We start from the raw sequence: 14,268 nt of genomic DNA on the forward strand, positions 1-14,268 counted from the left end.
TTCTCAGATTCCTAACATTCTTTAAAAATATTACTAATTGATTGGCTATGAAAATGTAGGTTTGATTTTTAATAGCCATTGCATATTACAGATAAAACCAAAACCAAACTTGTTGCTGCCAAGCCGATTCCAATGCATAGCAAACTTTTAGGACAGAGTAGAGCTGCCCCATAGGATTTGCAAAGAGTTGCTGATGGATTTGAACTGCCCACCTTTTGTTTAGCAGCCAAGCTCTTAACCACTGCACCACCAGGGCACCGTATTATACATATACCAAAACCCATTGCTATAGAGTCAATCCTGACTAATAGCGACCCTATAGGATGGAGTAGAACTGCCCCATAGAGTTTCCAAGAAGCGTCTGGTGCATTTGAACTGCCATCCTTTTGGTTAGCAGCTGTAGCACCTAACCACTACGCAACCAGAATTTCCATTATAGTTACACCAAAAAACAAAAAAAAACCCAGTTGCCATCGAGTCGATTCCAACTCATAACGATAGTTATAGCGGTTAATATAATATGTAATGATGTTTATAGTGTTTTTGCCCTAAATCCTAATTTTACTTGGAGGGGCAATTTGCAGGTTCTACTAATCCAGCTGTGATATGTTTGCTTTTTTTTTGGTTCTCATGTACTGAGAACATGCATATAAGTTTCATTATTTTAAATTGCATATCTAATAATGTTAATATATTTAATGAGGGGAATCATTTTTTATTACTGCAGTCTAAGAAAAAGAACAAGTTTAATGGCTGAAAAAATAATACTGTTCCTATTAAATCTGGAAATTGTACAAAAGAATTTTATAAAAATATATTTAAGAAATAATTACAAATGTAGTGGAAAATACATTTTTTGTAAAAGTAGGTAAAAATGATTAATTTGCAGTACTGATGAAAGGTTAATGTGGTTGAATTCCCCCTTTTTTCTTCTCAGAGTGTGTGTTAGGACATGTAGTGCTTACATGTCTGGGTAGTCGAAAGTGTGAAATGATTCCCTTAGAGAAGTCTGCATCCATGTGTACTCTGAACAATTATGTAATTGTCATATTATCTTTTTAGGTTTAGCAGTCTGAACTGATGAAATGAAATTTCAGTAAAACATGATAAAACCAAAAAACCAAACCCATTGCTGTCGAGTCTATTCTACTCATAGCGACCCTACAGGACAGCGTAGAACTGCCCCATAAGAGTTTCCAAGGAGTGCCTGGTGGATTCGAATTGCTGACCTTTTGGTTAGCAGCTGTAGCTCTTAACCACTATGCCACCAGGGTTTCAGAATCCCTAAATAAGCGTATGATTTAGCATACTATTACAATCATAAGGTAAAATTAAAAAAAATTCCTTTATTATGTTGATCTAGTAATACTGTGATTCAAACAATGTTATCTTTTTTTAGCTGCTAATTTGTAATGAAATTATGCTGTGTTTTATTTTATTTCACATGAAACATTTTTAATTTTGATCACAACCTTTACCTATTGTATACAGTAGGACTATAGAAATATTGAATATATTATTTTAATCATTTTTATTATGGAGAAAAGACAGAATATATCATTGCTGTGAATTCAGTTAATCTTACAAAAGCTAACAAAGCAAAGTTTCTCCATTATGGCTTTTTAAAAAAAGAAAAAACCAACAAAAAACCTGGGCAGTAAAATTTGAATTATGTTCTTTCAGCCCTCAAATAGCAATTGCAGTAAATCACAGTCCTTTAGACCGTGGGTCAGCAAACTGAAGCCCTTGTGCCATATCTGGCCTGTCTCTTGTTTTTATAAATAAAATATTTTAGAACATAACCATGACTTTTATGTATTGCTAATTAGAATGGCAAAGTTAATTAGTTGAGATAGAAACTGCATGGCCCACAAAAATTTTTTGATGAGTATTAATATGATCTAAAATATTTATTATCTGGTTGGTGGCAGAGTGGTTAAGAAGTTGGCTGCCAACCTAAAGGTCAGCAGTTAGAATCCACCAGCTGCCCCTCGGAAACCCTCTGGGGCAGTTCACTCTGTCCTGTAGAGTCGCTGAGTCAGAATCGACTTGCTGGCAATGAGTTTCTACATTAAAAGCTGTCAATTCTTAGTTTAGATGATATATATTGGTGAATATGGTAGGAATTTGTTCTATGAATCACTGAAAATTCTGCTCTCTGGGTCCAGTCAGTGTTATGGTTAAGTGCTCCAGTGGTTTTAACCTACCCAGCAGCTTTGCAGGAGAAAGACCTGATGATCTGCTGTTGTAAAGACTGTTGTTTTAGGTGCCGTGGAGTGGGCTCTGACTCATAGCACTCTTCTTTTTCAACGACTGTGTACTTTACCAAGCATGATGTCCTTCTCCAGGGACTGGTCCCTCCTGATAACATGTCCAAAGTACGTGAGATGAAGTCTTACCATCTTCACTGTTGAGGAGCATTCTGGCTGTACTTTTTCCAAGACAGTTTTGTTCATTCTTCTGGCAGTCCATGATATATTTATCCAATGTTCTTCGCCAACACGTAATTCAAAGACATCAATTTCAGCCTAGCAAACCCTGTGGGGAAGTTCTGTTCTGTCCCATGGGTGGCAGTGCGTTGAAAATTGATTCTAGGCACATGGTAACTTTTATGTCAGTTTAGAAGTACTGTTTGTGCACAGTAATAATTTCCCTGGGAGCAAAATTAGAGGAGCCCTGGTGGCACAGTGGTTAAGAACTGAAAGGTCAGCAGTTTGAACCTGCCAGTCGCTCTGTGGGAGAAAGATGTGACAGTCTGCTTCTGTAAAGATTTACAACCCTGGAAACCCTATAGAGCACTTCTACTCTGTCTGATAGGGTTGCTGTGAGTTGGAATCGACTTGACAACAGTGGGTTGGGGGCAAAATTAAAGAAGAGGTTAAAATGGAGGAAATATGGTGGTATATATTAAGTATGTATGTGAAAAATGTATTATCAGATGAAATAGATTAAATATATTTATGAAAATCGTTAATAAAAATAAGTAAATGTTTCAGACTTAGCCTCCACAATAATATTTTTAATTTTATCTTTTGGCAATCAGAAATTTATATTAGAATTATTCCAAAGTAATTTTACAATTTGCATAGAATAGAGCAAGACTACAGGAATACTGAATTTTAAAACTGACTAAATGGATATTTAAATTTATTTTGTTTGGCAGTTAGCCACAGCTGTCGAGAACTAATAGTGTTTGTCAAGTTCTATGGCATAGACTACCCATGGTGAGTTATAAACAAAGTGGAAAATCTCCCCTATGGGAAATTTACAATCTAATGGAAGGAGAAAACAAAGAAAGATGTCTCTTGCTAAATCCAGTAACAAGCTACAAACTTATATATTCGTTATTATGATCAATGCTAATTAGGGAGGTGCTAACCATGAGTTATCAGTTGCTTTAAATGAATACTGAGGAGAATGATGGTTGAAATGACAACAGCTCTGTGGGGTTTGAATTTAGAAACATTTCATAAGGAAGCATTTTGTAGGTTTTGATAGAAAGAAGGTAGTATATCATTTGGGAGAGAAAAACACCCACTTCCAAGTATGGTGGGTAGGAAGTGCTGAATTGTGTTTATGTTTGTTGGAATATAGTGATGGTTACTTAGTTGAAGTGCAGAGTGTAAATTAGAGAGAGAGAGAGAGAAAGAAAAATATGCAGGAGCAATGGTTTGAGTATAAGGATATGTTATTGTTGCTAGGTGCCGTGGAGTTGATTCCTACTTGTAGCAACCCCATGTGACAGAGTAGAACTTCCTCATAGGGTTTGCTTGGCTGAAATCTTGAAGGAAGCACATCTTCAGGTCTTCCTCCCATGGAGCCGTTGAGTGGGTTTGAACTGCCAACTTTTCAGTTAGAAGCTGAGCACGTAATCATTTGTGCCACCAGGACTCCCATTCAAATCTTATAAAATTAGAGTTGAAAGGGACCTTAGAGATGATCTAGCCAAGCCCCTTTATGTTACCAATAAGTTCTTGTTATCCACAGTTTACTGGGGTAGAGCTGGAGCAAGTGCACAGGTATCCTGACTCCCAGTTCAGTGCTCTTCCTGTACTTGACTCATTGCTGATTCATGCACTTAGTATACCAGTTGTCCTAGATGTCTCTAGCCTATAGGGCATACCTTGGTCTAAGATTTCATTCTGCCTTCCTGCAGTGAATCCAGTATTTTTCTGTAATCAGTCTTTGTTGTCATTTTCTTCGGTAGATGGACCTGCTCTGTTCTTTTGGAGTCCCCTTCTTGCCAACTCAGGTCTTTTTTCCCTCACCTTGGTGCTGCTTCTGCTGGTACAGGTTCTTCCTTCATTGTTCTTCAAAGATAGCTGACACCGGGCTATAATTTTTAAGAGACTTACAGAGGTTTGGGAATCATAGAAGGGAATTATAATACAGAAAACATAAAAGTGCATGCTGAATATCAGGATCTCTAGGCCACATATTTCCCAAAAACAAGCATAAATTTTAGAGCTATAATTAGATAGGGAACATTTTCTTAAAGGAAACAATCCCCAGAAATTCAGTTCTGCCCCTAAAGATAGCCTTTTCCCATTATTCTGTAGAACACTTCAGTTACGTGGAGCCATGCTGCCTTGAACCTCTCTATTGGAATTTAACCCATTGCTGTCAAGTTGATTCTGATTCATAGCGATCCTACAGGACACAGCAGAACTGCCCCGTAGGGTTTCCAAGGCAGTAGATCTTTATGGAAGCAGACTGCCACATCTTTCTCCTGTTGGGTGGCTGGTGTATTTGAACTGCTGATCTTTCGATTAACAGCCAAGTGCTTAACTACTGTGCCACCAGGGCTCCTTATTAGAATTAGGATTTTTGATTTACTTATGTATAACCCAAAACTCATTTAAGTATTTTCTAAAGAAAGAAGTTACCATCTGCTCCTCCCCTTGGCTCTCTCCACCGTGGTTCTGACTTCCACAAGGACCTCCATGTTCTTTGATCATACCCTTATGTGAGCATATGTCATCTGTCTCCTTCCCTCCACTGCATCATTTCCTGACTGCTAACATGGTCTGGACTCACTCACCCTAAAAGTACATCCTTTTTCTCTGCCTTTCCCTCTTCTTAGTACTCACTCTCTCTCACTCTTCTTCCCCATCGCATTCTTCAAATGTTTTGAAAACAGGTTGTTATTTTTCTTTTTCTTTACTTTTTTATTTCCTCTTCAATCTTTGGTTGTCTCCAGTTTAGCCTATTCTTACAATTCCACTGAAGGCAGAGTGGTAATAAAAATTACTTGATAAGTAATAGAACAATTATTTATAATAATCAGTCACTAATTTAATTTCTTCTTAATTATAGAAGAGATTGTAAATTAAGAGTATATTTCTTTAATTTGCAAAAAAAAAAAAAGAGATATTCCTGCTTTTAGCTAAGAAAATTTGGCATAATGTATAATTACTGAAATTTGGGCAGTGGAGTTACAACTTTATGGGGATGGTAAGGTTCTACAGCCAGAGCCTAGAATTAAAATTCCCCATAAAAAGCCCCTTATGTTTCTCAGTATGTGTGGGCAGTGTGTGTAGTTTTGTGTATACATTGCTGACTTTCAATAAATACTACACAACTTGTTCTTCCTCCAGCAATAAACCTATCGCAGCTTCTTCAGTTGATGAAGCCTGTATATCACACTTGTATTTAGGTGTCATGTTGTAAGATACATAAAGCCTTCTTGTTTGATTTTATCCTAGGTATGAATTAATACAGAAGGGGATAATTGAACTTAGAGATGTTGAAAATGTTCCAGATGTCTATGCCCAGAATATGCTTTTAGAAAGCGAGAACCAAAATCTGAAGAAAGAATTGAAGCAGTACAAACAGGCAGCTGAGTATGTTATTTTTTAAATGACCATTAAAAAATATGTATCATTTTGGACTCAATAAAAGAGTTGAAGGAGGCTAACGTGTAAATGGTGGTTAGTGTACCAGAGCTTTAGTAATTCCCTTATAGTTCTGTATTGTATTTAAATCCCAGTTGGAAAGAATGTGAAAGGCTCACCAGCCAACGAATTGAACAGAGGGCCAAAACTCACAACTGTAGCTCCTTGACAAGAGTGGAATGCAGACGGTGGTGAAGGAAACAGTGAATTTGTTATGTAACATTCACTTATTATTTTGATAGTCTTTTCATGAATTATGAAATTTTCTCCTGTGAAGATAAGGTAATTTCTGAAATAATAATACAGTTATAGAAAGCAGAGAGGAAAGAAGGAGCTAGTTTATTCTTAGTAGAGGAAATTCACAATTTGAAAATTCCCCAAAGGAAATCTTTGTTTTGTAACTTCCTATGAATTTATGCATGGAGGAGAAACCTAATAGTTTGAAGCTAAATCTTTCCACATTGTTCCTCTTTTTTAAAATTAATGGAAGCCATGCAATTTTCAGCAAACAAATTTAGACAAACAGCTAGTGTTATTCTGGAAAAGGCAAAAATGACTTGGGTGACTCTGTTCACCTAAGGCAATGTTATATGGAAAATCACTGCTTAGATATGGAGCTGAGACAGTTCATGCTTCATTTATTTTCATTAAACATATTTTAGAACAATCCTATTGAGACAAAAATTAGATTAACGGAAAATGTAATATTTTAAAGATCTTTCTAAAAAATTTCCATGTGAAAAAATACTACTACTGATTGCACAGTGGAGGAAGCATTTAGGGGCCTTGATAAACATGCAGGTTTATTCTAAAATAAACCCCTACATCTGAAAGGTAGCTCTGAATAATGGATAATTTGTATGACCATTTATTCAATTATTGTATGCATTTATGGAAATATTTTTACAAGGTATGTAAATTTCATATTTTCTGTAGGGTTGCTTTGAGTTGGCGTCAACTCGATGGCAGTGGGTTTTTTTGTTTTGTTTTTATGGATGCACTATTTGGCATTTAAAATTTTACGTAGAAGTGTATGATGATCCATAAGAGTGATATATTTTTAGAACCAGTGTCCTCTCTATTCTTGGTTCTGTTTCTCAGAAGTGGTTTGCACTGTTTGCCTTGATGCTCACTGTGATTTTGTGTAGACACCTAATGGATGTGCTGGGAATTTGACACAGCAAAGTCTTCAGAGTGCTGCCTGGCATACTGCTTCAGTTCCTGATTTCCTTTGAATTATTGCTTGAGTTTGCTAATTTTCTTTTAAATTGATACATCTTCTTTATGCAATGAGCTTTGCCCCAGTGACATTAAATAATCATTGTTGATGACTGGTTGTTTATTATTATTTAATGACTATAATCAAAATTATATAAACTGTTACCCATGCAAATTATTAATTTAATGTTAATAGGAACCATGATTAAAACAGGCATCACTCAGATGAAGCCTGTCTCTTGTTTGTGTTTACTGAAGTATCTGAGTATATATAGTTTTAGTTTCAGTTGGCTTATAGGTATCTCTCAAGTATATCATTTGATATGCCAAAAAAACAAAACAAAAGACAAAAACCAAACCCATTGCTGTTAATTTCATGCTGACTTATAGCGACCCTATTAGATAGAGTAGAGCTGCCCCATAGGGTTTCCAGTGAGCTGGTGGATTTGAACTGCTGACCTTTTGGTTAGCAGCCAAGTCCTTAAACACTGTACCACTAGGGCTCTAACAAATCATAAAAGGAAAACATTTATTTGCTTTTATCTGCCTGACATGTCAAATCTGAAGAAAAGCTGCTTGACCCTTAGTAGATGCTTAATATTGATGTGTTGAATTCATGTTTTCACAGCAACTTTTGGTACGTATGCCCCTGTAGCCTAGTTCTATTGGATACATCCTCAGAAAATGCAGAATGAACTTTAGTAAAAAAAAAAAAAAGAAAATCCCAGAGATACATCTGTCATGCTATAGGTTTACCCCAAATTGTAATGCTTTCCTTAACTAGGTTTTTCAATTTGACTTGTGAGGATATTGTTCCAATAGGAATTAGTGATAAACATGAGATTCCTTTTATGAAATTTGACATAATGTTTGCCTTTTTTTAGAATAGGCTATTGTTTAAAACAAGTTATGTGTACCTGTTAAATATTTTTCACGTAATTAATTTTTAATATGCAAAAAGAGTCAACTTATAGACAGTCATGTATTGTGCGTGAGTATGCTGGTAGCATTTAATGATGTATATAGAAAAATCAGATAAATCATGTAACTGTATAGTTAATATTTATCTGAGGAGGGTTGCCTTGGAAAGAGTGCTTAAGTTCAAATATCAGTCTTCCAATATTCTGATACTTATTAACTCAGTTTTCTTATTGTTAAACAGGGAGCAATTATACATAATATTATTAACTTCTAGGGAGTGATGTGATAATTATACGAGACAATCTATGTTAAGGAGCTGTGCAAATTACAAAGTACTTTGAAAATGTCAGCAATCTCAATATATCAATATCTCTAAAGGCTGTCATCCCTAGACTTTTTTGTAATTATCACATCTTTAATATTTTAAAATTCAGCAATGATGAAGAATGGAGAAAGAAATGAAAGGAGGATTATTTTACTCTAAAATATTACTTGAATTTCTGTAATTAAAGCAAGGAATTATCTTTTCCTCACTTAAAAGCATTGCCAGTTTTTAAAACAACATTGGCTTTCAGTGTATGTGGTGAGATGTAGGTTTTCTTCTAAGATATATTGTTTGGGAGTAACTGTAAGGAGAATTTCTTCATATATCCTCTAAGGCGTAAAAAGGACAATATTGTTAAAAAATTATGATTATATTTAAGGTAAAAAAGTATATTGCATACTGGATAAGGAGAGGAATGATGTAAGAAATAGTTTGACATTCATACTTGGAAAAGGAAAACATAACTTTAGTTTTCTATTGGAACATAGACCAATTGTTATTTTAAATGAAGAAATGTAGAATGTGTAAGTAACCTTAAAGTAGCAGAGAACTGGTGGTTGAATGAAGACTAGAAAAGGATTACTAAGAATTGCATCTTTCACAATTAAGACAGTATTTCATAAACCTTGTTTTAATTGATAGTTGGCATGCCAAAAGATTTACATTGGTCTGATGTCCACACATAGCTATTAGTAATTTCATTAATTAGTAACCTGTTTCCTAATCTTGTCTTTATTAACTATCATTTTATGTCTTTTCATACTGCTGTTGTTGTTAGGTGCTGATGAGTCAGTTCCACTTCATAGCGACGTTATGTACAACAGAACGAAACACTGCCTGGTCTTGTGGCATTCTCGCAATCTTTACTATGCTGAGCCCGTTGTTGAAGCCACTGTGTCAGCCCATCTCATTGAGAGTCTCTCTTTATCGCTGACCTTCTACTTTACCAGACATGATGTCCTTCTCTAGGGACTGGTCCCTCCTGATAACATGTCCAAAGTACTTAAGATGAATATTGCCATCCTTGCTTCTAAGGAACATTCTGGCTATACTTCTTCCAAGACAAATTTGTTTGTTCTTCTGGCAGTCTGTGGTGTATTCAGTATTCTTTGCCAACACCATAGTTTAAAGACATCAATTCTTCCGTCTTCCTTATTCGTTGTCCAGCTTTTACATGCATATGAGGCGATTGAAAATACTGTGGCTTAGGTCAGGCACACCTTAGTCCTCAAAATGACATCTTTGTTTTTTAAGACTTTAAAGAGGTCTTCTGCAACAGATTTGCCCAGTACAATATGTTGTTTGATTTCTTGACTGTAGCTTCCATGAGTGTTGATTGTGAATCCAAGTAAAATGAAACCCTAAACATCAGTCTTTTCTCCATTTATTAAGATGTTGCTTATTGGTCCAGTTGTGAAGATTTTTGTTTTATGTTGAGGTGCAATCCATACTGAAGGCTGTACTCTGATCATCAGTAAGTGCTTCAAATCCTCTTCGCTTTCAGCAAGCAAGGTTGTGTCATTTCCATATCACAGGTTGTTAATGAGTCTTCCCCTAATCTTGATGCCTTATTCTTCTTCATATATTCCAGCTTCTCAGATTATTTGCTCAGCATATGGTTTGAATAAGTATAGTGAAAGAATACATCTCTTACATACACCTTTCCTGATTTTAAATCATGCAGTAGCCTCTTTTGTTTGAACGACTGCCTCTTGGTCTACGTACAGGTTCCTCACGAGCACAATTAAGTGTTCTGGAATTCCCATTCTTCAAGATGCTATCCATAATTTGTTATGATCCATACAGTTGAATGCCTTTGCATAGTTAATAAAACACAGATAAATGCCATTCTGATAGTCTCGGCTTTCAGCCAGGATCCATCTGACATCAGAAATGATATCACTTGTTCCACGTCCTCCTTTGAATCCGGCTTGAATTTCTGGCAGTTCCCTGTCAATGTACCGTTGTAACTGTTTTTTAATGATTTTCAGCAAAATTTTACTTGCATGTGATATTAATGATATTGTTTGATAATTTCTGCATTCTGTTGGATCCCCTTTCTTTGGAATGGGCACGTATAGGGATCTCTTCCTGTTAGTTGGCCAGGTAGCTGGTTTCCAAACTTCTTGGTATAGATGAGTGCTTCCGGCATTGTATCAGTTTGTTGAAACATCTCATTTGGTATTCCGTCAGTTTCTGGAATCCTCTTTTTCACCAGTGCCTTCAGTACAGCTTTGACATTTTCCTTCAGTATCATTGGTTCTTGATCATATGCTACCTCCTGAAATGGTTGAACGTCGACAAATTCTTTTTGGTACAGTGACTCGGTGTATTCTTTCAGTCTTCTTTGGATGCTTTGCATCATTGAATATGTTGCCCACAGAATCCTCCAGTATTGCAACTTGAGTCCTGAATTTTTTCTTTAGTTGTTTCATCTTGAGAAATGCTGGACATGTTCTTCCATTTTGGTTTTCTAACTCCAGGTCTTTGCACATTTCCTTATAATCCTTTGTCTTCTGGAGTCGCTCTTTGAAATCTTCTGTTCAGCTTTTTTACTTCATCGTTTCTTCCATTTGCTTTAGCTGCTCTATGTTCAAGAGCAAGTTTCAGAGTCTCTTATGACATCCATTTTGGTATTTTCTTTCCTGTCTTTCATATTGTAGACACAGCAAATAATCTCAACCAGTGGTTTACTCCTAATAGCAGCAGTTTACTTGTTGTACTTTAATATTCTGTATTCTGGCTTCCACTCACCTGCTCTACTGAAGTGGCCTCCGTGGACACTAAAGTACTCCTTTTCACCAAATTTAGCAGTCTTTTTTCCATCATGATAAATGGGGAAAAATTGATATTTTCGAGGTTTTCATTCTATATGGATCAGCAATCAATGACAATGGAAGTAATAGTCGAGAAGTCAAATGCTGTATTGCAAAAGTTCTCTTTAAAGTTCTATAAAGCAATGATGTCACTTTGATAACTAAGGTGTTCCTGATGCAGATTATGGCTTTTTCAGCCTCATATGCATGTGAAAGTTGAATAAGAAAAAAATGGAAGAATTGATGCGTTCGAACTGTGGTATTGACAAATATTGACAAAGAATATTGAATACATCATGGTCAGGTATAGAAAGAACAAATCACTCTTAGAAAAAATACAACTGGAATGCTCCTTAGAACTGAGGATGGCGAGACTTTGTCTTGTTTGCTTTGGACATGTCATCAGGAAAGACCAATTGCTAGAGAAGGACAACATGTTTGATAGAGGGTCAGTGATAACTAGGAAAACCATGAATGAGATGGATTGACACAAAAGCCTCAACAATGGGTTCGAACATATTAAAGATCACCGAGATGGTGTAGAGCTGGGCATCATTTTGTTCTGTTATACATAATGTCACCATGAGTTGGTGCCAACTCAAAGGCAACAACAACGTCTTGTTTTTCATCCCTATTCTCTCTCAACTTCTGTGGTGCAACATGCTGTCTGCCCCTCCTTTCCTCTTCTTTGGTATCTCCAATAAGATAGCCTGTAACTAACTACATGTGGAGATTGACAAATATATCATGTAACATATCAAGTGGTGGTAAGTGATCTGAAGAAAACACAGATAAAAAAGTTAGACATGAATGGGAGCCCTGTTTTATATAGGATAGTGAGAAAAGTCCTCTCAGTTATCTGAAGAAACTGAGGGAGCAGACCATGTGTAAACTTGGAAAAAGAGAATTCTAGGTAAAGGAAAAAGGAAATACAAAGAGCCTAAGGTGGGAAAGCTTGGTTTGTTAGAGGATTAGTGAGGATGCCATAGTGGCTGGAGCCAGGGGTTAGTGGTAATGACCTTTGTTACAACTTTGCTTTTTTTTTCTGAGTGAGATGGGAAGCAGAAACATAACGTGATCTGGCTTCTGTTTGGAGAATAGATTGGGTAAAGCACATGAGCGGAAACAGGGAGAACAGTATATCCTGTGTAACCTTCTCATGGATTGATTTAGCTGGTTACGTGGATCGATTTAGCCGCTTAACAGATTCCTTATGGGACAATTAAGTTCTCGCTGGGAAAAACATTTGCTGTATGTCTAACCCCACCCAAACTTTGGTTCAGAACAGATATTAATATCAGACCTGGTATTGTGGGTCGATCAACACAAATACATAATGCTTTGTCATTTATTAGATATAAGAATGTTATTAAGAATGTAATATTATCTGTCCTTGAGGGAATCATTTTAAGTTTTTAGCACAATGTCTCTTTAGTTAAACTTTTAATGACTTTTACAGTAGTAAGTTGATGATTTTTGCTCCTATGATAGCATTCCTTTGGAATAGGCACCCTTTTGCATTCATGATGGGAATTTAAACAACTTTCTATCAAGCTAAGTCTTGTCTCATTTGGAGTATTGCCTTTCTTTGCTATGCTTTTACATTAAGGAAATATAATGCAGACTAGAAAGGGTTTGTTGAGAGTGCTGAAGATTTGGCAGAAATGATACTTACTGAAATTACTAACTAGAAAATTAAAATGTACCATTCGAAAAATAATGAAATACTTTATCTTCTCCTAAAAATATAAACATAAAGAAAACTGAAATAAATGGCAATTAATATTGAGGAAAAATGTGGTATTTTACGAAGGGGCCCTGACTTCACGTATGAAATTCACTTCTATGATAGGTCAAAGTGTCCTCAGCTTTTCTGAAAATCAATTTAATTTAATGACTTTCAGAAACAAACACAGTGGAAATAAAGATAATAATGAAGCCCATAAAATTTCATGCTTTAGTGTTTAGGTAATTGCTTGTTAAATGAAGTAGGTATATTCTGTGGACATGAGTATACCTCTTTTCTTTTTTGGTTAAGAGCATAATGAAAGTTTACTGTTAAGCTAGTTGAATGGCAGTTCCATTTTGGCCATGCAAAAATAATTTCCATATTAGTTTTAGTGAGTTAAATTAATTCATTCATAAGAAGATAATGAAATAATTGGTAATTATATAGTACTGTTATCAGAAATTACCTTCACTCAAATTTTCACATAAGAAAAATATGTGGCAGGGATGACCTACCTTGGAGCAGGTAAATAGGAAAATGCTTTTTGCTAATTTATAACAAAATTATCCAATAAATTCATTATTAAATGGTTACTTCAAAATACTTAAAATAGTTAAAACTAGTGAATGAAATTATTTCACTGGGGGCACTCATTTAAATTAATTTGGTGCATACTATAAATCACATTCATATCATGTTGAAAATGTAGTTTTGGGGTGAATTATATGGCATAAGAGTATGTATATCTTGATATTATATGCTCTGATTTTAGATTTTGATGTGCTGGTTTTCCAAAATGGGGAGGTTAAATAGTCATTCTACCATCTCATTAAGAGAAAGCTTGTGAGAGCTGTGTTGTGTGTGTTATACAAATCTAAACAGAATGTTTCACCATATAACTCTTACTGCATTATTCATGAAATGGAATCTGTATGTTCGGGTGTCTATGTTAATAAAAGTTTTTTTTTTTTTTTTACACAAAGATACTAATCTAATGAGAAAATATTTATAGTTTAAAATATTAATTACTTGTATGAATATTTTAAACTTTATTCTTTAGTCAACTTTTATTTGACTAAACTTTATTTAAACTTTGTTCTTTAGTCAACTTTTATTTTCCTTTTAGTAGGCAAATGGGCATCAGGAAGGTCATAATAGAAGAAGCATCAGCATGAAATGAATTTAAATTGTTTTACTGAGTAGATTTCATTTGTGCAAACAGAAAGCAAGTCCCTGAAAACCAATTTAATGGTCAGAAAAACTTTAAGGTCTAAGACTTCAATCAATTCCTATGCTTTCTCTTCTGGGATGAGCACAAATAGGACCCTAAATGTGTATTAAAGTAGTGAGTTGATGCAATGCTGC

At 35.4% G+C, this 14,268-nt stretch overlaps 1 protein-coding gene across 5 annotated transcripts in view; it reads left to right on the forward strand.

Moving 5' to 3' along the window:
* Positions 1-14,268, forward strand: part of SPAG16 (sperm associated antigen 16) — a 1,001,052-nt gene that overhangs the window by 20,627 nt on the left and 966,157 nt on the right. For 4 of the 5 annotated variants that reach the window (XM_049888941.1, XM_049888942.1, XM_049888943.1 and 1 more), the window contains exon 5: positions 5,706-5,843. The exons of the other annotated variant lie outside the window; for it this stretch is intronic. In XM_049888941.1, coding sequence (XP_049744898.1) covers positions 5,706-5,843 — 138 coding nt within the window. The remainder of the gene's footprint in view (positions 1-5,705; positions 5,844-14,268) is intronic. 5 annotated transcript variants of the gene reach the window in all.

The sequence above is a fragment of the Elephas maximus genome, chromosome 6 (genome assembly GCF_024166365.1).
Source record: "Elephas maximus indicus isolate mEleMax1 chromosome 6, mEleMax1 primary haplotype, whole genome shotgun sequence".
NCBI lineage: Eukaryota > Metazoa > Chordata > Mammalia > Proboscidea > Elephantidae > Elephas > Elephas maximus.